This window comes from Phoca vitulina, unplaced genomic scaffold, assembly GCF_004348235.1.
Source record: "Phoca vitulina isolate PV1807 unplaced genomic scaffold, GSC_HSeal_1.0 scaffold58, whole genome shotgun sequence".
In the NCBI taxonomy this organism is placed as follows: domain Eukaryota; kingdom Metazoa; phylum Chordata; class Mammalia; order Carnivora; family Phocidae; genus Phoca; species Phoca vitulina.
Genome location: NW_022589761.1, coordinates 8422849 through 8447432, shown reverse-complemented (window position 1 = coordinate 8447432; position 24584 = coordinate 8422849). Strand labels below are relative to the sequence as shown.

General features: G+C 52.4%; 1 protein-coding gene across 1 annotated transcript in view; it reads right to left on the bottom strand.

Moving 5' to 3' along the window:
* Positions 1–24584, bottom strand: part of RYR1 (ryanodine receptor 1) — a 108300-nt gene that overhangs the window by 70373 nt on the left and 13343 nt on the right. Inside the window, exons 13-35 of the mRNA XM_032390159.1 lie at positions 24324–24519; positions 22392–22527; positions 22216–22311; positions 22013–22131; positions 21188–21321; positions 20102–20343; positions 19357–19549; positions 18163–18379; positions 17263–17367; positions 16966–17069; positions 16479–16562; positions 15354–15661; positions 14323–14525; positions 12943–13117; positions 12564–12772; positions 9060–9454; positions 7972–8104; positions 6971–7131; positions 6357–6522; positions 4346–4432; positions 3959–4185; positions 2126–2738; positions 134–397 (exon numbers count right to left, since the gene is read on the bottom strand). Of these exons, the coding sequence (XP_032246050.1) occupies positions 134–397; positions 2126–2738; positions 3959–4185; positions 4346–4432; positions 6357–6522; positions 6971–7131; positions 7972–8104; positions 9060–9454; positions 12564–12772; positions 12943–13117; positions 14323–14525; positions 15354–15661; positions 16479–16562; positions 16966–17069; positions 17263–17367; positions 18163–18379; positions 19357–19549; positions 20102–20343; positions 21188–21321; positions 22013–22131; positions 22216–22311; positions 22392–22527; positions 24324–24519 (4567 nt within the window). The remainder of the gene's footprint in view (positions 1–133; positions 398–2125; positions 2739–3958; positions 4186–4345; positions 4433–6356; positions 6523–6970; positions 7132–7971; positions 8105–9059; positions 9455–12563; positions 12773–12942; positions 13118–14322; positions 14526–15353; positions 15662–16478; positions 16563–16965; positions 17070–17262; positions 17368–18162; positions 18380–19356; positions 19550–20101; positions 20344–21187; positions 21322–22012; positions 22132–22215; positions 22312–22391; positions 22528–24323; positions 24520–24584) is intronic.

The following is a 24584-nucleotide window of genomic DNA, read 5'->3' as shown; positions in this document are numbered from 1 at the left end:
GGCACTCCAATCATCTGTGGCACTTCCACAGCTCCCCACTTCCTCGGGACAAAGTCCAGACTCATGCCCCACCAGATCCTGTGTCTCCCAGCCCAGATCGGGGGAAGCTGGAGAACAGGAAGCATCAGCCCACCTGTAACTTCACAGATTCTGGCAACTTCATCTGGAGCAGCCCTTCCTCCAAGTCTTCTTCTTTTTCCCCTTCTGCTGTCTCCTCTTCCTCTTTTTCCTCATCTTCTTTCTCCCGTGCCTCTTCCTCCTCATCCTCCTCCTTCTCCTCTTCATCTTCCTCTTCTTCTTCCTCCTCTTCCTCTTCCTCTTCTTCCTCAGTGAATACTTCAGGTTCAATCATCTTCAAGATCTGTTTCACATCCTCATCAGCAAAGATGCCCATCACCTACAGGACAAAGCCTGGGTCCTTCACTGTGGCTCACAAGACCTCCAAATCAACATCCCAGCCTCACTCCCCAGATCTGCTTCTTCTGCACATGTCAGATTCATTCCTACATGGGCTAGATATGATTCCTCCTACACAAAGAAATGGCATCCCCCTGCCCTGCTATTCATCTTCCTTAAGATCCCCCCAGATCCACACCCTGTATACCACCTAACCTGGCCCAGACCACATAGCCAAACATGAGCACCTCTCCGTTCACTAGTAAATGTCCTTTCTCCCAAGTTTGAGCATATGTGACTCTGGAACAGGACACACCCTACCCTGATGGGATGCTCTCATAGCTCCCAGTATATGCTAGCCCTCAGTAAACATAATGAAGACGCTAACAGATGGAGGGAGAGCAGGTAGATGAAAGGGAAAAACAGTGGGGAAAGAGAGATGGATACGTGGGGGAGAGAACTGTATGGCTGAATTAATAGATGAAATAGTAGAGGTTTGGGGACGCCTGGGTGGCTCAGTCGGTTGGGCGTCTGCCTTTGGCTCAGGTCATGATCCCGGGGTCCTGGGATCAAGTCCCGCATCGGGATCCCTGCTCCGTGGGGAGCCTGCTTCTCCCTCTGCCTCTGTCTCTCTCTCTCTCTCTGTCTCTCATGAATAAATAAATAAAAATCTTAAAAAAAAAAAGAAATAGTAGAGGTTTGAAGGGGAGAGAAATTGGTGGGCAGATAATGGATGGAGAGGTGAAGATAAAGGTAGAGGAAGAGATGGGTGGATGAATGACAGGATATATAATGTATGGATAGGTGGGTAGGTGGATGGATGATTTGATAGGTACACAAGTATGTAAATGAGTGGATGGGTAAATAGATAAATGGGTAAATAGCCAGGGGGTGGGGTGGGATGGTTGGATGATGGATGGGTGGATAGGTTTGCACATGAAAATTTGGATGGATGGATATATGGATGAGACATTAGATGAGTATGTGAATGAATGAAAAGATACACGCAATAAAGGATGAAGAATGAGTGTATGGCGGGTAGATGAATGGGTGTAGAAAGTTGGATGGATTTGTGGGTAGGTGGATAGGTGTATATATATATGGATTGAGAGATGCATTGGTGGACAGACAGGCAGGTGGAAGATGAAGGAACAGATGAACCTGTAGATGGGTGGATGGATGGATATGTGGATGAATGTATGCACAGGTGGAAGGAGGATGATAATTGGATGTATGAAAGGAAAGAGAGATTAATAAATAAATGGCTAGGTGGATAAATGAATAGATGGAATGGTAGATATACTGATGTATGAGTAAATGCAAGGATGAATGGACAGCTAGATTGAAAGTTGGATAGATGGATACATGGATGGATGGATGGAGGGATATGCGGGCAGAGAATGGAAGGATAAATATATGGATGGACTTGTGGACAGGAAGATGGGGGTATGTTTGAATAGACGGGTGGAGGATAGATAGATGAATGATGGTTGTTTGGATGGGTGAATGGAAAGAAGGGAGAAAAGATTAATAAACAGATTAATAGACGACAGATGAATGGATGGGAGGAAAAGTGAATGAAAGATGAGTAGATGATAGAAGGATAAATTGAAAGGTGGAGGATGGAGAGGTGAATGGGTGGTTGGATGCATAAATGAGAGGGGGATTGATGGATGATTTGGAATGTGGAAGAAGAATGGGACAGAGGGAGGCAGGAGGAAACCATTACCAGCAGGGTGGACACGAGCTTGAGCACGGGCACAAACTGGAACTCCACAGAGCCCCCGACAGGGTCACGTGCGTGCTGCCCACCACCTCGCACAGCCTCCCCCAGCATTCTCAGCGCTTTATCCCGCAGCGCCTCCAGAGGGATGCTGGGGCTGAGGCGGGCCCGAGCTTCCACCACGCCAGCAGCCGGCAGGGCAGCCACGAAACAGGGCGGGGAGAAATGGTGTGGAGGCCTCAGCGAGGTGGTGACGCCAACGCCGGGCAGGCCGTAGCGGCGCGGGCCATTTTCCGCACTTTTTCCAGGTGGGAAGAGAGTGATGGCGCGGGTCTCCTCCGTGAGGGGCACGATGTACTCAGAGAGCATGGAGCGGCGGCTGCGGCAGGCACTTTCGAGGTGGATGCTGATGAGGAGGTCGTAGTAGCCGGCCCGCAGCGGGCCGGGCAGGTGCGCGTCCTCCAGGGCGTGCAGCAGCTGCGCCTGGTCCACGTGGCTGCACAGAGCATGGGCCACACGGTTGTTGCCCAGTGCGCACACTGCGCGGTAGAGGCAGAGGGTGTGAGAGTGGAACCGCTGCAGGTCCAGGCGCTCCGACAGCTCCAGAATGTCCATGCAGCTGCGGCAGATGGGACAGGGGCCACAGACAGGGACAGACCACAGAGAGGCAAAGAAATGCTAAGGTGAGTGTCAAATCCCAGTATCCTGCTGGGTCAAGGTTCTGTGAGGTCTGCGGAGCTGGGTCTAGGAGTCTTTTAATAGTTCTGGACGTCCCGACGTGGTCTGGGGGCTCCTTGGGATATATCTGGGATCCCTGGGATGGTCTGGTACTCTGGGGTATCTGAGAGTACATGGAGGAGATCTGGTGACCTCAAATTGGGACTGAACCTCCCTCTGGCAGGCTCACTGAGTAACCTGGCTATGTTTGAATACGACTAGAATGTAAACCCCACCAGGGCAGGACATTTCTGCCTTTTGGGCACTTTTTTTTTTTTTTTTTTTGCTGTATTCCCAGCACCTCAACAGGACTTAGCACATAGTAAGTGCTCAATAAATACTTGTTAGATAGATGGATAGATTGATTGATAAAGTAAGTGCGTGTATCTGGGACTCCCAGAGATGGGTCTGAGTCCCCTTGGGCAAGTCTGAGCCCCCTGAGTTATACATGAGATTGCTAGAATGTCCGTTCACACGGGTTTGGTGTTTCCAGCCTAGAATGCTGCTGGTCACACAGGAAGAGCTCAGAGCTATCTGTTGAATGAATGAATAAAGGAAAGATGCAACATATCAGAGCCTCTCGGGGTGTCTGGGATTGGAGTCTGTTCAAGGTACCTAAGAGCATTCCTGCCATACATGTGAACACAGCTCTACTCTGGGTGTGTCTGGGTCCCCTGGACTGGGTTGGAGATTTCCATGGGATACATCCAGTCTCCTTGGGTGTGCCCAAGACACCCTGGGGTGCATCCGGGCCTCTCTGAGTAATGTCCATGTCCTTCTGAGGGGCACTTGAGGCTCCTGGAGTTCGTGTGGCTTCTCAGTGTGGATCTGGGCTCCTTGAAATGGGCTTGGAGCCCTGTGGGGTAGGTCTGGGGTCCCTGGATGTGAGTCTGTGGTCCACTAAGATGGTCCTAAAGCCCTCTGAGGTGGGTCTGGAGTCCCCTGGAGTCTTATCTGGGGATGCCCGAGCTGAGAGTCAGGGTCCCCTGAGGTAGGTCTGGGGCCTACTGGGGTGTTGGCTGGAGTCCTGGGGTACTGGTGGAGGGGAGCACTGAGAGGGTTCCAGACCTCAGAGGACTTGCAATACCCATCCCACCCCCACAAGCCTGGGCTGGCCCTGACCGGTTCTCCTCAGGGATGTGCAAAGCCATCATGGTCAGCGGCTCCTGGCACTGCACGGCCCAGCCGAGCCGCTCTCCTGCACGCCGTGTCTCCACCTGCAGGAAGTGGTTGGGCATACGGCTCCACGAGACAGGCATCAGCCTCTGCACCTCTAGCCGAGGCGGGCACTGCGGGGCCGGGTTCTTGCGCTCACTCAGAAACATGGCGGCTGACAGCGGCATGATGTTCTAGGGGCACAGAGGTGTGCTCGGGTCAGGATTCCCAGCCCTCTCTGTCCTGCCACTCTGCTTCCAGGGAGACGTCCCGGATTGCTCCACTTTTCAGCCACTCTGGCAGCCTGACCTCCCGCACCTACCACCTCAGCCTGCCCCATCACTGCACTCTTACCTTCTGCTTCCCCAACTCAAACTGGATGACGTTCTGGTGGGTGGGCAGGACAAAGACGGCAGGAAACAGCTTCGTGTTGGGCTCCACCTGGCAAGGAAGAAAAGGCCAGGGTGAGGAAGAGGGTGAACTAGAGGTGACATTGACTCTGGATCCTGAACTCTGGGGTTGACTGCCCCAGCCTGATCCTGCTGGTGTTTACAGATCCAAACTCAAGCACTGAAAATGCCGCAGGGACCCCGAGGTTGCTCATGGGCTGCACCACCTCTGATCCAGACAGGCCAACCTCCTCCACCTCCCCCAGGGGCAACATTATCTTCCGGGTCATTGTGCATTTCATGCCCTCCACCTGGTACCATTTCCATTTCTCTCCCAAGACTCATTTGTCAAAACCCAGGAAGGTCTTCTGACTGAGCTTTCCCTCCAGCCCCTCTGATCTCCACAGTGGAACCCACCCAGCCTCCATCACCGCAAACACCATCATCTGTGAAGCAGTCTTGCCAAACCTGAATCTAACCACACCTGTGGACCCATCTGCCGGTTGACAGGAAATACAGGGGACAGAGGAAAACGTTAAAACAACACCACGGGGAGGGCGCCTGGGTGGCTCAGTTGGTTAAAACAACACCACGGGGATGCATCAGCCAGATGCAGACTGAGAAGCCAGGCCAGCACTCTTCAGATGGTGGTAGACACACGAACCCCCCAGGATTAAATTTCGGATTCTCACTGGGCAGGTGAGAAGGGGGAAGCCTGAGATTCCTCATTTCTAACAAGCCCCCAGGTGATGCAGATCCTACTGATCCAGGGACCACACTTTGAGAAGCAAATCTTTCCAGGACAGACAGCCTGGTTTCTTCAACAAACACATTTCAGAGAAGAAGACAGACACGGAAGGGAAATCTACATATGAGAGACTTGAGGGGCATAGCAACTAACTAAAATACATGACCTTATTTGGATTCCAATTCAAATGAACAAACGGGAAAAAGACATTTTTGAGACAACCAGAGAAATGTGAACACGGACTGGATTAATTAAGTAGGAATTACTAGGGACTTTTCATACGAGTGGTATAGTGGTTATGCTTTTTAAAAGAATCCTTACTTTTGTAGAGATACATACTGAAAAGAGATGAAACCATATGATATCTGGGGTCTCCTTCAAAATCATCCAGTGGGTGTGGAAGTGAAGGTGGGTATAAACGGTAAAGATGATGCAAGATCAGGGTGCCTGGGTGGCTCAGTTGGTTGGGCGACTGCCTTCAGCTTGGATCATGATCCCGGAGTCACAGGATTGAGTCCCACATCGGGTTTCCTGCTCGGCGGGGAGTCTGCTTCTCCCTCTGACCCTACCCCCTCTTGTGCTCTCTTGCACTCTCTCTCTCTCTCTCAAATAAATAAATAAAGTGAAATCTTAAAAAAAAAAAGATGACACAAGATCAGCTGCAAGTGGGTAACAGTTGAAGCTGGAGAGTGGGGACATGGAGGTCCAGCACACTATTCCATTTTTGCATATTTTTGAAATTCTCCATTTAAAATAAAGCTTTATAAAATCCAAGTTAGATGGATTAATGGATGGATAAGTGGATAAATACGTGATAAAGCCAGTGTGGGTGGTAGATTCTTGGTAGTGGGTATATGGGCGTTCACTGTACAATTCCTTTGATTTTGTTGTATGTTTGAAATCTTTCATAATAAATAAAATAACTGTTGCAACAGGAAATGTTGAAAAAGAAAAGCCCACACGAGGATTCATCCTAGGGTGTTCCGTGATTGGCGAAAAGTTGGCGATTGGTGTCAGCAGGGCCAAGAGGGACTATGGACCCCTCTCCAAGGTCAAGGCAGCGCTCTGTCTCCTCCTTTCTGGGTGTCAGTTCAGTGAATGGTTAACTAGGTGGTCTCCCAGGGCCTTCCCAGGCCTGGCCTTCTCTGGGGTCTGTCCTCAGAGGGGGTCTGGAAGGGTCTTCCCAGCATTCTGGGACATGAGGACACTATTGCTAAGCTGGGCTCACCTGGAAAAAGGTGTTGCTCTCTTTCCCATTGGCAGTAAACGTCATCAGGCCAGTGGCCAAGTCCACCAGGCAGCCAATGACGAGGTCTGTGTGGCTGATCCGGCCCTGCTGCCCGGAGCTCACGAAGTCCCCGCCCCATACCATGTAGCAGTTGCTGCACTTGAGGCTGGAGGAAACAGGAGTGGTCAGTGCATGGCTCCTCAGCCAAGGTGCTCTGGACCCTGGACATTTCCTTCCCCAAACTCCCAGATTACCATGACCTCAGAGCTCCACCCCCAGACCCCCACCTGCAGACCCAAGTGCCGAAACCCCAAGCCCCTCAGAGCGAGAGTTCTTAGAAGTTGGCTGGGGGTTCTGGGAGGAAGAGAGGGAAGGGGAGCAGGAAGAGAGAACAGAGACAGGAGGTAATGTAGAAAGGGGAGCATGAGATGAAGGAAGAGAAAATGGAAAAGACCAAACAGAAACAGAAGAGGAGGAAAAACCCAGAGGAGGAAAGTAAACAGGGAGAGAAGAGGAGAAGAAGAGGGGGAGGGAAGCTGCTGGGGCGAGCCTGGGGAGAGCCAGGTGCCCAGCGCTGACCTCTCACCTCCCACAGTCCCAGCCCCTTTCCTCACCTGCTGTGGATGTTGCCTTGTTCGTCCCCCATGGTCACTGTCACTGCCCGGACCTTGCTAAGTTCGAAGTTCATGTCGTGCTGATGGTAGTCGGGGGTGACCCAGCCCACCCACACACAGCTGGGTTCCTGGCCAGCGAAGACCCTCACAGAGTAATAGTACTAGAGAGGCAAAGAGGGACCAATGGTCAGTCCAGAAGGTGCGTGACACAGGGCTTCCCTGGAACTCTAAGTTGGTCTCTCTGGATTCACAGTGTCCTCAGGAAGTTCAACAAGAAATTACTGGATTTGAGACACACACACCCCGGGGTCTATGCCCCTCTATTTCTGTGTCTACTGATATATTTTTAGATTTGGGAATCCTCTTGGGACTATTTGTAATACCCCCGAATTTGGGTCCCTCTCCAAATTACAGTTATTAATAAATAATAGTTGACAAATAGTTCACCAATTAATTAACTTAATCACCACCAAGTGGGTACAATTTGTATCCGCATTTTACTGATGGGAAAACCATAAAACTTCCATAAAGGAGAAGGCATAGAGCAGAAGTGACTTACCCACTTGGCACCCAGGTAGCCCATAATCCTAACCAAAAGGCTGTCTCAGAAAACATTTCAGATTGGGAAATCCCCAAACTCTACTGGGGTAATTGTGAATGTTGGTTCCCAAGAATATACTAGAATAGCTATTAAATTTGGGGGTATTGAGTTTATATGGGTGAACACAAATATGAGGTCCCAAGTCTATATTGGTATTTCCTCTGGATTCTGGTTCCCTGGGAGCTTTATAAGTGTGCCTCATAGCTTCATTGTGTTCCTGCAATTTTTAGGCCCCCTAGGTATATGGATTTAGAGGTTCAAAGGACGAAATCAGTGTGTGCTCTATTTTATGGTCTTCAGTGTATATTGGGGTGTCCCCAGGTAAGGGGATTACTAGGGGATTGCTGCATGAAATTTGGAAATCTCAGGGGTCTCAGAGTTGAGGGTCCTAGATTCCCACCGTGGTGGTATTGAGGATGATCTCAGGGTCATCACGGTTGTCAGCGGGCACGACCTCTCGAGGGAGTCGGGGCAGAGTGGGAGTGGCTGGTGGATGGGTCATCATGGCGGCCTTCTTGGCCTTGAATAAGAACCTGGTGATGGGGAGGAGAGGCTACTGTGAGAACCAGCTCTCAAGCCCAGCCCCCAGCCCTCTCCACCACAACATTCATGACCCCCACATCCCATTTCTAATACCCAAGTCCCCGCCTCTAGAGGGATAAAATTGCCAACTGAGTCACCATTATCCATTCTGGAGATGCTGTGCTCTGTGCTTGCAGATGCCCAAATTTAAAGGTACCTCTGGGGACATGGAGGTTCCCTTTGGGGCATACAGTGGTCCCCCTAAGTGAGCATTTCTCATATGGGTGCTAAAGGCATTTGGGAAAGGACAATCCTTCATTGTGTGGTACTGTCTTGTACACCAAAAGCTTGTAGAATTCCTGGAGTCCCCCAGTAGCGTCACCACCGTCCCAACAAACTGTGATAACCAAAATCGTCCACCATTTCCAAAGATCCGCCAAGAGACACAGAACTACATCCCACTGAAAACCACTGTGATAGTAGGGGAAAGCACATTTCGTTTCAAGTCAGGTTTAATGCCTGTTGAGGGTCTCCTGTGAAGTTAGCTTTTGGGGGGGCACATTTGAGGCACAGAAATGACCCCAATTTAGAAGACCAGCAGTGTCCACTGGGATACCTTGGGGTACAGTCAACTCTCCCAAGACACTTTAGTGTCTGTCCACTTTAGTGTCCATGGATAATAAAGTCCATTGGGTGAAATGCTTTGGGACCTACCAGGTACCCCAAGGATAGTGGAGTTTTCCATAGATATAGTGGGATACCCCAACTTTACATTCTCTGGGAAATGAGAGCATCCGAGGAGATAATGGGGTTCACTTGAGGCATGATGGGCTCCCTCAGGATTCTGACTCCAGAATGTTAAGCATATATGGGGCCATTGAGGGACACAATGGGGTTTCTCATGTATTGAAGTGGGGTGCCTAATTGGGGTTCCCAAACCCCACCCCGGCCCTACCCTCGACTCACCCTCTCTTCTTGTTCTTCTCTGTGGTAGCATCCTTCTCATTCTCCACCCTGACGGGCTGGGCCTCCACCCCAGCCTGGGCATTGCCCCCGGGCGCCCCCTCCTTGGCATTTCCTTCTTTGCCCCCCTCAGCCTCACCCCAGCGCCCCGCTGAGCGCCGCAGGTTTTCGTAGTCGGTATCAGGTTCTGCCGCCCGGGCCTCATCCTCAGCGGGGGGCTGCGGGCCGGGGGATGCCAGGGGGGTGGCCCCTGCAGTGCACCGGAAGTGCTGGTGGAACTGGACTGGAAGGCTGAGCCGGAGGAAGAGCATCTCCACCAGACTGTTCTGGGAGCCCCAGGTGCGGTGGCTCAGGCGCAAGCAGGGCGGCGTGTCCACGGTGCCGTCCACGCGGGCCACCTAAGGGGGAGCAGGAAAGCTGAGCCAGGCAGGCAGGCTAGGCCACTGGTCCTAAACCCGGTCCACAAGGAGCCACCATGAGGCCTTAGAGCACCTGTGTGAGAATTAGCCAAAGACTCGCTCCTCTGAGCGGATGGGCTCCCTGGGGGACACACAGCGTGGCTGTAGGGTATGCTCAGCCCTCTGCCGATCTCTGTCTGGGCACCTCGTACAGTGGCAGCCCTGGCCAGACTCTGGAATCACTTGGGGTAACGTTCTGAACCTACCTACACACAGACCTCACTCCAGACTAAGTCATCCACCCATCCATCCATTCCACGAATACTTCCTGAGACCCTACTATGTGCCAGACACCATTCCCCAGTGCTGGGAACACATCAGTGAGCAGAACAAAGGCCCTGCCCTCCTGGTGTCTTGGGGAGACTCTCCGGGAGAACAGGCCAGAAGGGCCAGAGTTTTGTAAAGGCCCCCCCAGATAAATTTTTGCTAAATTTGCTGTATATGGAAATAAAACATTCAGAAAAATGCACGCGTCATAATGCACAACACAGTAAGGTTTTAGAGTGACCCCATCTGTGTGTCCAGTGCCCAGACGGAGACATAGAACTTGACCAAGTTGATCAAGTCCCACCCACCCACCCAGGAGCCCCCTTGGTGCCCATTCAGTCAGCACCCTCTCAAAGACAGTGAGGGATTCTGATGAGGGAAATGTCCCGACCTTGCCTAAACAAGAGGCAGGAGCTGACAGAGGACAGATGCCTGGCCTCGGTGCTCCAAAGACAGCCTCTCAGAGGCTTTCTGGAGACTCCATGAACAGCCAGAGTGGCTCCCTTTCTTTCCTGTCTCTTCTTCAAAGACCAAATGCCGAGACCTCTGTGCTCTCTGCCAGCCAGTGAATTCACCCCGAAACTGTGGCCAAGATTTGCTGTTCCCAGACTGTCTGCGGGGTCTTTTTCTCTGCTCTCCCCCATTTCTTATAAACCCAGTTTCGCTCTGCTCCTTGGCAACAGTCTACTGACCATCTCCCTCCTGTGATTTGGGTGCAGAGTAACTAAACATCTCAGATACTCTTTCACAGTAACACCCTCCTGATTTAACACACCACAGATTAGCTCTTCCTGTTCTCGAACTGTCTACAAAGGGGAGCCCACAGTTGTTGTGCTGTTTTGTGTCTGCGTCCTTTCACTCGGCATTATGTTTGTGAGATTCGTCCACGTGGTTGTGTGTAGGTTAGTCTATTCATTCTTACAGCTGTCTAGCATTCTGTTCTTTGGGTTGAGAACACATCTGGCATTAGCAGGAATTAGGAGGTTCAACGTCTGCTCCATCAGCCTCTCCAGCCACTGGCACCTCTGGTCTTTCTGCCTTCACTGTCACCCCCTGTAATCCACTCTCAATGGGGACCTTTCCAAAACTCAGATCTAAACTACTTAAAACTCATCCATTCTCACCTAGTCTTAAAATGCCTCCCCACAAATTATTGATTACAAAGAGAAAAATAGTAATTTATGGTAGAGAAACCTGGCAGACTCCACCTTAACCACACAGTCAAAATTAAAGTAACTGGTAATCAGACATAATGACACTATGTGCCTCTTGATATCCTGCATCAGGCAGGACACAATGTCCTGGCATTCCTGCCAAATACGTGTCACCTGTACCTAATCATGAGGAGATATTTGACAAACCAAAATGAGAGATAATCTGCAAAGTAACTGGCCTGTACTCTTCAAAAATGTTAATGGCATAAAAGACAAAGACAGACTCAGGAACATTTGACATTAAAGAATAAAGAGACATGGGGTGCCTGGGTGGCTCAGTTGATTAAGCATCTGACTCTTGGTTTCTGCTCAGGTCATGGTCTCAGGGTCGTGAGATCGAGCCCCGTGTGGGGCTCCACGCTCAGTTCAGAGTCTGTTTGTCCCTCTCCTTCCCCGTCTGCCCTGGCCCCCACTTGCTTGTGCTCTCTCTCTCTCTCTCTCTTAAATAAATAAATAAGTAAACAAACAAAATCTTAAAAAAAAAAAAGAATAAAGAGACATAACAACTAAATGCAACATGTAATCCTGGATTGGATCCTGGACCAGAAAAATAAAAAGACACATTGTCACCACAATTAATAAAATCTGAATATGGATTATGAATTAGGTAAGAGTATGTATTAGTATTAAATTTCCTGATTTTCATGACCGATTTTCATAACTGCAGTTCTGTAAGAGTATAGCCTGTTCTGAAGAAATGCATATTGAAATATTTAGGGATAAAGAGGCACGATGGGGGCACCCAGCTGGCTCAGTTGGTAGAGCATGTGATTGTTGATCTCAGGGTCATGAGTTCGAGCCCCATGTTCGGCATAGAGCTTACATAAAAATTTAAAAAAAAGATGTATGTCTCCAACTTATTCAAATGATTCAGAACAGAGAGAGAGGGAAAAGGATTATGTGAGGAGATCTGAACAATGCCATGGATGGGAAAACTGAGGCTCAGGAGGAGACAGTCACATGCCCAAGGCCACACAGCAAATAAGAAGCCAACCCAGGTATGCCTGATTCTAAAGTACCCGCTGAAGTTCAACCACGTGGGATTCAGGTTCTTCCCAGGTTGAGAAAAGGACTATCACTTTGGTCTATTACGGTCAAAGTCTGATGCTAAGTTTAACCTTGGTAAAGAAAAGACACTAGAGCCTAAAAACTAGGGTACTCGGATTAATGAAGAGCTGTTAAAAACAAATAAACTGAAAAAAATATGTATATACAGATAGCAATTAGTAAGGATGGTGCCAAAATGTACCGAGAGATTTACATTTCTTTAAACCTTGCTATAAGATGAGATAATTGTAAGGACCGGAAATTTCCGTCTGGGTCACTCAACCCAGCTCCTCTTTTTTCCCTTCCCCTATTTAACAGGCAAGGCACCTGGAGGTCAGACAGGTTGTGGTTTGCTGAGGTTATACCCTACAAGGCAACCCTGGGAGCCCACTGTCCGGACATGCCCTTCTACACGGTTTGTGGGCTAACACAGAAGGAAAGGAGAAACTTGGGGAAGAGAACTGCGGGAAGAATGAGGTTTGGAGGCAGATCAGAGGGTACTGAGTGGGGTCAGTCCTCACCTCATAGTGGGGGTGCTCAAGGGGCACGGCCTCAAATTGGGGAAGGCTTTTGCTGAACCAGGTGGTGACTGGGCGCTGCATGTTGATGGCAAATGGCTCAAAGCCTTCCTGGAGGCCACAGATGGCAAAGAACCGCAGGGAGCTCACGTCCTGACCCAGGTTCAGGTGACCCACCTGGCCGGGTCCCAAGCTGCAGACAGGTAGGAAGCCTGGTGGGAGGGGACAGAGGGGCAGAGGTGAGGACAGGTGGGCAGGGCGGGGGCAGGAGGGGAGGAGGTATGGTGGAAGGAAGGGATGGAAAAGCAGGAGGCTAGGGACCCAGTGTAGGGTCAGGTGAGAGGAAAGAAAACCAGAAGGGGGCCAGGAGGCTAGCTCTCACCATCCCCAATCTCGATTTCCCGGAAGGCCGTCTCAGAGCCTGAATCGGACATGAGGACCTCACCATTGAGGGTGAAGATAATGGTGTTCTCCGTGAGGTCGATCATGCAGCCCACAACATCACCTGGCTGCCACGGGCGCCCAAATGGCTCACTGCCCAAATGCCAGCGCTGGCCCTGTGAGGAGATGAGGGGGAAGATGCGCCATGGGAGGGACACACAGAGAAACGGAGACACACAGAAGCAAGGAGAGACATGGAAAGATCCATACACAAGGCATTGGGCCCAGGGCATGGGGGACGGAAGAGGGGTCACCCCCACAGGGCCCCCATCATTTCCCACATTTGCATCCAAGATCCTTGGAATGTAAGGGGTAGGCTTTCATGCTCTCCCTTCCCACTGATCTCTGTATCCCATCTCTTCTGCCTGAGCTCTCTATGTTTTCATGGCTGGGGGCTGGGGTTATGCAGACCACCAGAGCGGTAGTGGAGAGTTGGGGGCGGCAGCGAGTGAGAGGGATGGAAAGGAACAACGAGACTACCAATGTCTACAGACTCCTATAGACCAATATGCCCCCCGGAATAGATCAATGGATAATGGGTTGGATGGATGGGAGGCAGGGTGTATGCCTGGATGGAAGAATGGAAAGGAAGTTGAGTCTACATGGGTTGATACAGGAAAGGAAGAAAGTATAGACAGAAAGATAGATGGATGCGTGGGTGGGTGGATGGATGGGCAGGGGGATGGGTGGATAAATGGATGAATTGATGGATTCATGCATTAAAGGATTCGATAAATAAATGAAATCACAAATTGATTAAATAAGCGAATGACTGAACTAACAAATAAATGAATAAACAGATGGAAATGTGGACGGTTAAGTGATTATCTGAACAGATGAGTAGATGGATGGATAACTGGATTTGTGGGTAGATGAATGGATGAACAGAAGGATGGCTGGATAGAGAGATGGATGATGGATAGATATATGTATGGACAAGGGCGCCTGGGTGGCTCAGTCGGTTAAGTGTCTGCCTTCAGCTCAGGTCATGATCTCACGGTCCTGGGATCAAGCCCCGCATTGGGCTCCCCACTTAGCAGGGAGTCTGCTTGTCGCTCTCCCTCTCCCTCTCCCCCTGCCCATCCTCGCTCTCTCTCTCTCTCAAATAACTAACTAAATATTTATTTAAAAAAAGATATATGCATGGACAGGGAGGGTGGGATGGATGGATGGATGGATGGACGGACGGACAGATGAATGAGTGGTAAGGCAGATGCAGGGAGGAGTGGACAGTGGGGCACAGACAGAGGCAGGGCTGGCGTATACGAGCTGTGGGAGGGACCACAGGGCCTGGCAGAAAGGAGCCCAGGGAGGTACCCACGCGGTGCCCATTGAAGACATAGGCCAGCTCATCAGCTCCCAGCTCCACGTCAGGCCGCAGGTCAGGCCTCGCCCAGCCCACTCGCATCTCACCCGTGGTGACTGCTTCGAACTCAAAGTACCAGCGTCCGCTCTGCACTGCATAGGATTTCTCTGCCCGGAAGATGCGCACCCGGTCCCAACGAGACTGGCTCTCCACCTGACCTACAAATGGGGCCAGGCAGAGTCAGGGGCTGGGTGGGGGATGGATCCCAAGACACTGAGAGGTTGGTGGGAGACACCAGAGACGTCAAGGGCCTTGGGGGGCCTGGGGGAAGAGGGATAACTTCTTGGTGTTACAGGAGAAGAACTGGGGACTCTCAGACTAGTCAAAGAGGTGGGAAGGACCTACTAAGTGAGACTCTCACCCCCACCCCGTCTCTTTAGCACTCAGAACCCTCAAAGAAGAGATGCTTATAGGACAGAAAGTCGGGTCAGTCACCGTCATGGTCTAGGGTTAAGGGTCAAGATTAGGGTCAATGCTTAGATTCAAGGGTTGAGAGCAGAATCAGGGAGAGAGTGTCAGAGTCAGGCTCAGGGAGAGGATAGAAATTGGGGTTGGGGCTAGGGGTAGAGAAACTGAAGGTTGGGGACCACAGCTAGAGAGGCTGATGGAAGCTGGGATTGGAAGTCAGTGATAGGTCAGGGGTCAGGTTACGGGTAAGGGTTAGAGGTTCTGAGTTCTTGGTTGGGTGGCTCCATGTTGTAGCCATAGTCTAGAGGTCAGGGGTTAGGCGTCTTAGCTGGGGGTCCGGGATCTGGGCTAGTGCTCACTGGGCTCCTGATCTGGCAGGGCTCAAGTATGATCGAGGTCAGTGGTCAAGATTGGGTTCAGGGTCGGGGTCAGAGTAAGGGTCAGGGTGGCGGGGAAAAGGCTCGGTGTTGTAGATGGAGCCCATCCAGGGGCCGAGCGGGATCAGAAGTCAGGGGGCAGGCAGCAGGGCCTGCATCGGGGTAGGAGTTAGCGTCAGGGGCCCCGAGGTCCGCACTCACTGGGCTCCTGGTCAGGCGGCTCGATGTTGTAGCCGTAGCCCAGCAGCGTGCGCACGGCCTGGCAGAGGCTATCCCGGTTGCTGCGCTTGGTGGCCTCATCCAGCAGGCGGTAGGGCACCAGGCGAGGGTTGCGGCGTGCTGGGATGTCCTGCACAGCACTGTAGCTCCAGCCCTGGGCCACGCGGTCTCGTGCCCACACATTGTGCCCATTCTCTGCCAGCCGGTCCACCAGCGTCATCTGTGCGGGTGTCAGCCGCACGTGGCTCAGGTCCAGTGGCGCTGGCTTGTACCCGTTGCTCATCATGTACCTGTGTGCGTGGCAGAGCTTGGTGAGATGAGACCCCTCACCCCCGCCTCTGGGCTCTGCGCAACGGGGTCCCTGACTTCCCACCCTTGCTCTCAGGGTCCTGTGACCCTGAGCTCTGAGTTTTGGGATTTCTGACCTTCGATCTCGACATCGGGGTTCCATGACTCCCCTGAATGAGCTTTGAGATACTTGGCCTCTGAACGCAGGATGCTGTGGCCCTAGCAAGGGCTTCGCTTCACTGACCTCTGGCCTCTCTGACCCCTGCGTTGTGATTTGGGGAGCCTCATCTTCAACCCTGGAACTCTGACCTCTCACCTCTAATTCTGAGGTTTCTTACCTCTGACCTCAGAACCCTATCACTTCAAATTCCTGGCTTTGGAGTCCTTGACCTCTGAACCCTGGCCTCTATCCTCAGGACCTCTGATCTCTCACCTACAATTTTAGGGTCCCTTACTTACGACTCCTAATAACTTCTCACCTCTTTCCATTGACCACCCCTGCCTCTGACTTGGAGATATTACCTCTGTTCCCTCATTTTCCCTGATTCTATGGCAGACCCTGACCTTGGGTCCCGACTCACACCCACTCTCCCTCTGGAACTCCCAACTCTGCAATCCTGACACCTCCCCAGGACACTCACCACTGACTCCAGAGCCCTGACCCTTGACCCCTGGTCCTATGACCTTCACCCTAACCTGTGGCCCCTTTGTCTCTGACTTTAGCCTCCCTAGAAGACCCCCTCAACTGCCCAGCCCTCACCACGTCATCCCCAGCCTCCCACTGTATCCCCCAGATGGGACCCGGGCCACCACACTCACGTCTTGGGGAGTTTGGTCTTCTTTAGGTTGTCCTCTGCCTTCTCATCCGCCATGCCCACATGGCAGCCCAGTGCAAGCAAAGTCCTGGGGTACGGAGGACAGGGTCACTGCACACATCCTCCTGGCCCCTGGCCTCCTCTCCCCAAGCCCGACTCCCCTCCTCCCCCGGCCCTTGCCGGCCCTCCGCGTCTCTTGCTCTGGCTTTCTGGGTGTCTGTCCCCATCTCTCTGTCTCGGTCTCTGTCCCTCTGATTCCTGTCTCTCCCTGCTTCTTTGTCTCTGTATCTCTTTGACTATGTCCATCTTTTCCTGTCCGCTTCTTTCCCCGATTCCGCATCTCTCTCTTTCTCTTACTGACCAGCTCTCTTTATGCCTCTGTTGCTCTTTCTTGCCCTCTTTCAGTCTCTGCCTCACGATCCCTGTCTCTCCTTGCCCTCCTCCTCACCAGAGGTCAGGCCCAGGCCCCTGCTCCCCGGTACCCCCCTCACTTTAGCGTCTCCCCCGACATCTGCAGGTTGTAATTCCTCTCCGGCTCTGGTAGGCTGTGGAAGTCCACAAGACACGGGTGCAGCCTCTTATTGTCATCCCGAACCTGGAGAAATCCCAGTGTCAACTCCTCAGGTCCCCTTCCCTCCCCCCAACATGCCCAGACTGTGACCCCTGAACTCCTGTCCTTAGTTCTGCCACAGGAAACCCAAGAGTCCCTTCCCCCAACCACGGGCCCCTCCCTGCTCATTCCCCCCAACAGCAAGGCTGACGCCCTCATGCTGCAGGCAGTCCCTCACCGGGCCGTAGGTCCAGCCCTGCTCAATGCGAGTCAGCGCCCAGAGTTCATGGATGTTCTCTGCCAGCTTCCCCCGAATGCCCTCCAGATGGGGAGGCAGGACAATCTGGGGGCAGGGCAGGAAACATTTGTGAGGCCCCTGTGGTCCTTCCAGCCTGCACCATGACCCCTCTTCCCAAGAACATGTACAAGCCCTGGACAGTCCCCCAGACCTTTCCCGCTATTCTGAGCCCTGCTCCTCATCACCTGACCCTGACCCCAGGGTTGACATCCAGCTGAGTAAGGACTTAGAATCACAGAATTAAGGAATTATCCGGGAACGGGACTATCTCCCCCCTGTGGACTGGTTGCTCCATGAGGACAGGGCCTGGGGCTGCCTCAGTCTCTACCACTTTCCCAGCCCTGCCTAGCCCAGAGCCAGGCCCAGAGAATATCCTCCGGAAGTGGTTGCAGAATGAATGGATGAGTCTCTTTCCTTCTTTGTACAGTGAGGATCCGAACAATACTGACCTCATGAGGATTCAGTGACATAACCTAGATAAACTACTAAATCTTACGTAGTTTAGATAAAAGCCTGCCACACAGTAGGTGACTAATAAATATTAATGTCATTAGTGTTCTTCAGACAAGAGATAATGATGGTTCAGACCAGGGCGGGCCATGAGGAGGAGAGGAGGCAGGGAGGGATGTCCAGGAGGCCAAGTGGACAGCCCATGAGGCTTACAAGCTGGTGGGGAATGGGAGGGAGACATCCAGAAGGAGGCCCACCCTCTGGCCTGGCTACAGGGGGATGGCAAGTTCCCCGTGAAATAATATCGCTACTGCTACAGATAACAGTAACTACTGAGTACTATTTACTCAGGACTGCCTCACCAGGAAACCCTTTCGGGGCAGGCAGTACCTGGACAGTGTCCACAGGGCAGGGCACAAAGTCGGTGTGTGAGAGGCAGCGGCTGGGGCCCACCAGGTGGGGCCCCCGAGGCCCCTCCCGCCGATACTCTTTGATGGGCTCCAGACGAAGTCGCTCTCGAGGGAGCACAGCCTCGTGGCATGGGGCATAGCCAGGTGGAGGGAGGAACTTGAATTCGCCATGGCGGCCACCAAGGAGGAACCGCACCCTGAGTGGGAGAGAGGGGTCACTGGCGGGGCAGATTACAGGGAGAATCCATGCTCAGTGGGGGTAAGGGAGGAATCCTGGGATCAATGGAAAGTTCTGGGAAAGATCACTGGGCAGTCATGGAGTCATGGAGGTCATTTAGGGTCAAAAGGGAAAGTATAGCATCAAAGAGAAAGTCTGAGGTCAATGAGAATCATTGAAGAATCAAAAAAGGAAAGTGTGGAGTCATTGGGGAGTTAATGCAGGGTCATGGGAAGGTCCACTGGAGGAGACGCTGGCTCAACAGAGTATTTGGGGATATTGGGAGGTTTTTGGGAGACCAAGAAAGGTCATTTGGAAATCACTGAGAATCTGATGTAATGGTGAGGTAACCCTAATTACCACTGGGGAGCCCTTCACAGAGCTTGGGGTCATCGGGAAAAGACTGAGTTACTGAGAGGTCTTTGAAATAATTGGGGTCATTGAGGGATTATGGTCACTGGAGGATTACGGAGCAATTGGGAGATGTCGGGGTCACTGAGAAGTTAAAAGCATAGAGTCATTGGGAGAGTCCAAGATCATTGGGGGGTCACTGGGAGGGTTCGGGGTCACTGGAAGACAGCTGTCAGATTCTGGAGTCATTTGGCAGTCACTGGAATGGCATAGAGTCATTGGGAGAGCCTGACATCATTTGGGAAATAACTGGGAGAGTCTGGGGCTATTACGTCATTATGCAATTTGGGGGAACACTTGAAGGTCACTGGAAGGATATGGGGTTGGGAAGAAGCTGAGGTCATTGAAAGGGTCTGGGTCACTGGGAGGACACTAAAGTGTTTGGCACAATGTAAAGGTCACTGGGACCTTCACATAAGGATCTGACCCTTCAGTCCCGAGGCTCCGGGATCCTGGCTTTATAGGAGGCCATGTTGTGACTAGGGAAGCTGTCTTGGAACAGTCCCAGGTCTGGGTCTTGGCAAGGGGGCAAGGGCAAGTCCTCACTTGACACCAGCCGAGAAGCTGACGACAGGGAAGAAGAGCCCATCCAGGTTGAAGGCCTCAAAGACGCCCTGCACAGGACAGCCATTGATTCGGAAGGAGATGGATGGCACACTGAGGTCCAGGCAGCAGCTGACCACGTCCTCTGGGGCCAGGAGGTGCTGCCCTGGGGAATTCACCAGGCGTGCCACATGTCCTGCACCAGGGTCACCAGGGAAGGGTCAGAAGTCAGAGGTCTCAAGACCTCATTGGTCAGAGACCAATGGTCTCAAGAGACAAGAAGCAGATACTAGAGGATCCTTTGGGATCTAGATCTTGGCAACCCTAAGGTCAAGTGTTCCCATGGAGGGTCCTGGAGCTCTGAGATTATTGGGGAGGTCAAGGTTCCCCTGAGTTTAGGATCCTGAGACCTATGGCGTCAAAGATTAAAGTCCTCCTGGAGTTAGAATTCTGGAATCTTTGGGGTCAGAACTCAAAGATCAGAGGTCATAAAAATCTGGGAAGTTTTCTAGGATCTCCAGGGCCAGAGATCATACATCTCCTGGGGTCAGAGTTCTGGAGGCTATGAGGAAATGGGTTAGGGCCAAGATTCTGGAAGCTTTAGGTCTTGGGAAATTAGGAGTAAGGGGTCAAAAGTTGGTCTATTCTGGGGATCAGGATCCCAACGACCCCAAGATGTGTGGTGAGAAACTTGGAAACTCTGGGGCAGATAGTGAGGGATGAGAGCCCCCTGGAAGGGTCCAGGTACCTGTCCAGAGATGCAGCCCGTCAAAGCCGTAGGAATAGAGGTCATCGCCGACCCCATTGCCGCCCCAGCCCTCGCCACCCCCTGGGTAGGGGCTGTAGCCCTCAGTGAGGGCCCAGCCCACCCGCAGGTGGGTGGCCTGAGCTGTCAGGAATGGAGCCACCTCGTCCACCATCACCTCAAAGTACCATTTGTCATACTGCGTGGTGCCCTCTGCTCGGCCCACGAAGATGTTGGGGCGGATGCTGCAGGAGAGACGGGACAGGAGAGAGAGTGAGGGAGAGATTGGGAGCAGAGCCAGGTTGTTGCAGGGGTGGAGGTGAGAAAGGGAGAAAGAGGAGGAGAGATATACATGGGGAAAACAGAAGGCAGAGACATGGAGACAGAGAGAAAGCAGAGACAAAGACAGAAAGAGACCTCAAAGAACAGAAGAGTGGCGCCTGGCTGGCTCAGTCAGTAGAGCGTGCGACTCTTGATCTCAGGGTTTTGAGTTCGAGCGCCACGTGGGGTGTAGCGATTACTTAGAAATAAAATCTTTAAAAAAAAAAAAGAGGGGAGTCTGGGTGGCTCAGCGGGTTAAGTGTCTGCCTCTTGATGTCAGCTCAGGTCATGATCTCGGGGTCATGAGATTGAGCCCTGCGTTGGGCTTTGTGCTGGACGTGGAGCCTTCTTAAGATTCTCTCTCTCCCCCTCTCCTTCTGCTCCTCCCCACCCTCTCTCTCTCTCAAAACAATAACAAAAACCAGAGATGAGAGAGATGGGTGGGAGACAGAAAAAAAGAAATGGAGGAGAAACAGACAGACATAGAGAGAAACAGACAGAGACAAAATGAGCAAACAGAAAAAGACAGAGAGGGGAACAGACAGAGGCAGAAATGGAGCAGGGAGAGAGGACAAGAGGAGTGGGAGCCAGGGGTGAGCTGGGGCAAGAGCAGACATCTATGAGGCCCGGCTGTCAAGTCCTAGCGTGGGAGGCGTTGGAAGGGACATCCACTGAATGTGGAGTCTCTGAGTCTGGGAAAGGGTGGAGAGGTTCTGAGATCTGTGGTCAGGGTGAGGTCAGGCTGGGGTCAGAGGTTAGGGGCCAGACCTGGTGACATAGTTGATGAGGTTTGTCTGCAACAGAAGCTCACGGCCAGGGAGCAAGTTCTCAGTAATGAGATCTTGGTTGGAGCGCACGGCCACGCCATTGCACACACACAGGGAACACAGCACATCTAGCACCTGGAAGTCAAGGTCAGAGGTCAGGTGGTGAGAGCACCAGGGCAGGGAGATCACGGAAGGTCTACAGTGGAAAGCCAGATATTAAGGATGATGTGCCAGGACAGGAGATTTTGACTGTAAGGAGGTAGTGAACATGGGAGATCAGGGCTCACAGAGGAAGATAAAGGGTCACAGAGTAAGGTCAGCCTGGGGTGGGGGGCCCACAGGAGCTGGGATAAAGCATCAGCAGTGTAAGGAAGGAGAGACTGGAGTAAGAGGTGAGGGGTCAGAAGGAGGAGGGAAAGGAAAGGGTTGGTTAGGGAATATGGGGGTCAAGAGAAGATTTTAGATCATCAGGGGCTGCACACTCCTATCCTTGGGGACCAACTGGATAATGTACACATGGGAGCTGGTTAGAAATCATGCATCGGGAACAGGCAGGATCTGTGGCGAACTGGAGAGTGTAAACACGGCCCCCTAAGGACTACAAAACTAGATATTTTTAAAAATATTTCAGAGATCCAATGAAGCACATCTGTGGCCCAGAATCTACTTAAGAACTGTCAATTTGAGACCCTTGTGTTGAGATGGAAGCATGTGGAGAGCAGTCCAAGATGGGGGGAGGGAAGTGAGGGAAGTGGAGAATCCCAGGGCATGGGGAAAGGTCAGGGTTCAGATTTCAGGGGATGAGAGGTCAGGGGGAGGGGCCAACCTTGTGGTTCCTCCCATGCTTGTCCAGGAGAGAGATGATGGACTTGATGTGGTTCTCTTGGATGATGTTCAGCACCTCAGGACTCTCAATCAGGACACAGTACAGCACCTCCAGGATCCCTGCGTAGATGGCAGAGTGACAGGTGAGGAGACCGCGGCCCTCCCCTGCCCCAGCCCCTGTCCCCTCCCCCTGGGTTCTCCTACCAGAGGAGGCCTCCAGCCGATCCAGCTTGCTGACCAGCCAGTCCAAGTTGGTAGAGAAAAGGGCACAGTTGGTACGATTACCACGGATCAGGGAGGCTGAGGGTGGAAAGAGGGGTCAGACCCAATGGGACTGAGAACCTGGGGGCACTAGGGGAAATCAGGCCTGGGCCCCTTACCCAGGAGTTCATAGAGCAGGTTCACAATCTCTTTCCAAGACTCGGCTGCCTCCTCCCCTGCAAATTCGGCAAAGTGGGCAGCAGTGGTGTAGACATTTAGGCGGTCAATGCAGTTCAGGACCAAGGAGAGCATCCCCTGGGGTGGGGGAAACAGGGTGGGTCACTGCGGGTGTCCCAGGCCCTCCCTTCCTTGCTTTTCTTGGATTTGTAAATTCATCTGACTTCAACAACCAGTGATTATGTCCCCAGATCCAACGCCCTTAGCTCCATGTTCCCCTCCACTCCCATCACCCTCCTCTCCTCCTCAGCTCCCCACATCTGTCCTTGTCCTCTCTGCCGCTGTCCCCAACATAATACATCCTTATTAACATCAGGACGGACTTTGTGCTTTTCCTTCCTGAAGTTGTCTTTCCATCCCACCCACTTCCAAGCACCCCACTCGGGTCCTGTGTGACCCAGCTCACTCTCCACACCAACCATCAGAGAGATTTTTTCGCATTTTACATTTTCATCTTTGTTTTCTTTTATCGTGAATTATAACAGACATACAGAAAGGCATATAAAACATATACAGTCAGTTCTTGTTATTCGTGCTAGTTAGGTTCTTTAAAATCACCATGAACAGTTAGCAAATACTGAACCAAACAGGGAGTTTCGCTGAGTCACAACATTTTTGTCAAACAATCAATACATCCTCTTGCTTTATATGTGTGTCTGTTTAAAGACACTGGTTTAATACATATTGTTGATTCATTACATTAAATTCACGGCCAACAGCATTATAACTCATGCCTAAATGAAGCTTAACTAACATTTATTTTCTCTGTAAGGCACATCACAGCGTCTTGCGCTCAGGAACACTAGGCAGCACTCCAGCACTAAACTTGGGGGCCACTTGAAACGGCGAAATCAACAAAAAAAACAACCACAGGGTAGACGGCTGTTATCTCATCTCTCAGAGCTTCAGTGACCCATTTGTAATATGGGAATTACAACCCCCATGGGCTTATCAGGAGGATGTCATGCATATAGCACCCTTAGCACATAATAAAGCCTAAATTCAAGGTAAGAATAACCACTAACACTTATATAGCCGGGCTCTGTGCTAGCACCAGGCTTGGCATATACTAATTCCACTCCATAAGTTTTGTTATTGTTACTATTATCATTTCTGGATCAGACTGGGAGTCCCTGGAGGGGAGAAGGGCCAGGTCGTTAGCATTTAAGTGAACATGCTCCCCCATCACCCTGTGGAGCCATCAGACCTTTGTCCAGTCCCCTCCTCCCACCCGGCTCGGTCCCCCTCACTCAGACCCGGTGCTGAACGGAGGCCCCTCCACATCTCTTCCCTTCATGCTCTCGAAACACACGGACCCCCAGCCCCTGACTGCAACTGAGGACCTTCCCTGCACTGAGGTCACTGATGCTCAAAGAACCACCTCTGGCCCTGCCCCTACCCCCATGCTCCACTCTGGTTCGGTGCCCCCAACTGCAGGCCAAGCCCCCACAGACACAGCCTCCTGACTCCCACAGCCTCATCCTCTGACTTCTTCCGGTCCTGACAGCCTCCACAGGCCTAGCCTCTCTGCACAAGGCTTCACTTAGGCCCCGCCCCCCTCCCCGGGTGAAGGAACAAGGCCCGCCCCGCCCCCTGCGTTCTGGTTGCGTTTCGCTCTCACTGGCACCGCCCCTGCTCTGCCAAACGCCCTGCCCCTCCCTCAAGGCTCCGCCCACCAACCCAAATCCCCGCCCCTCCTCAAGGCCCCGCCCCCTCACTTGTCCCCGCGGCCTGCGACCCGCCCCGCAGGCGCTCAGACCACTACGTACTTCCCCGGTCCCTCAGGCTCCGCCCCGCCCGGCGCCGCGGCACCGCCCCTCCCTCAGGCTCCGCCCACCCGCGTCCACGGGCCCCGCCCCCCGCCGCGGACTCACCTCCTCCTGGAAGAGGCTCTGGCGGTTGCGCAGGCTGCGCAGCTTGCTCTGCTTCTCCTCGTGCTGCAGCTCCTCGGAGGGCGGCTCGAAGTAGCCGATGAGGTCCTGCAGGCTCAGGATGACACCCTCGATGGGCAGCGCTGTGCCAGCTGGCGGCCCCGAGCCCCGCGGCTTCCCGCTGAAGCTGTCCAGGCCCCTGTGGGGACGGCGCACTTGTCAGCAATGAGCCCCGAGCGCTATCGTGCGGCGCTCGCGAGTCCT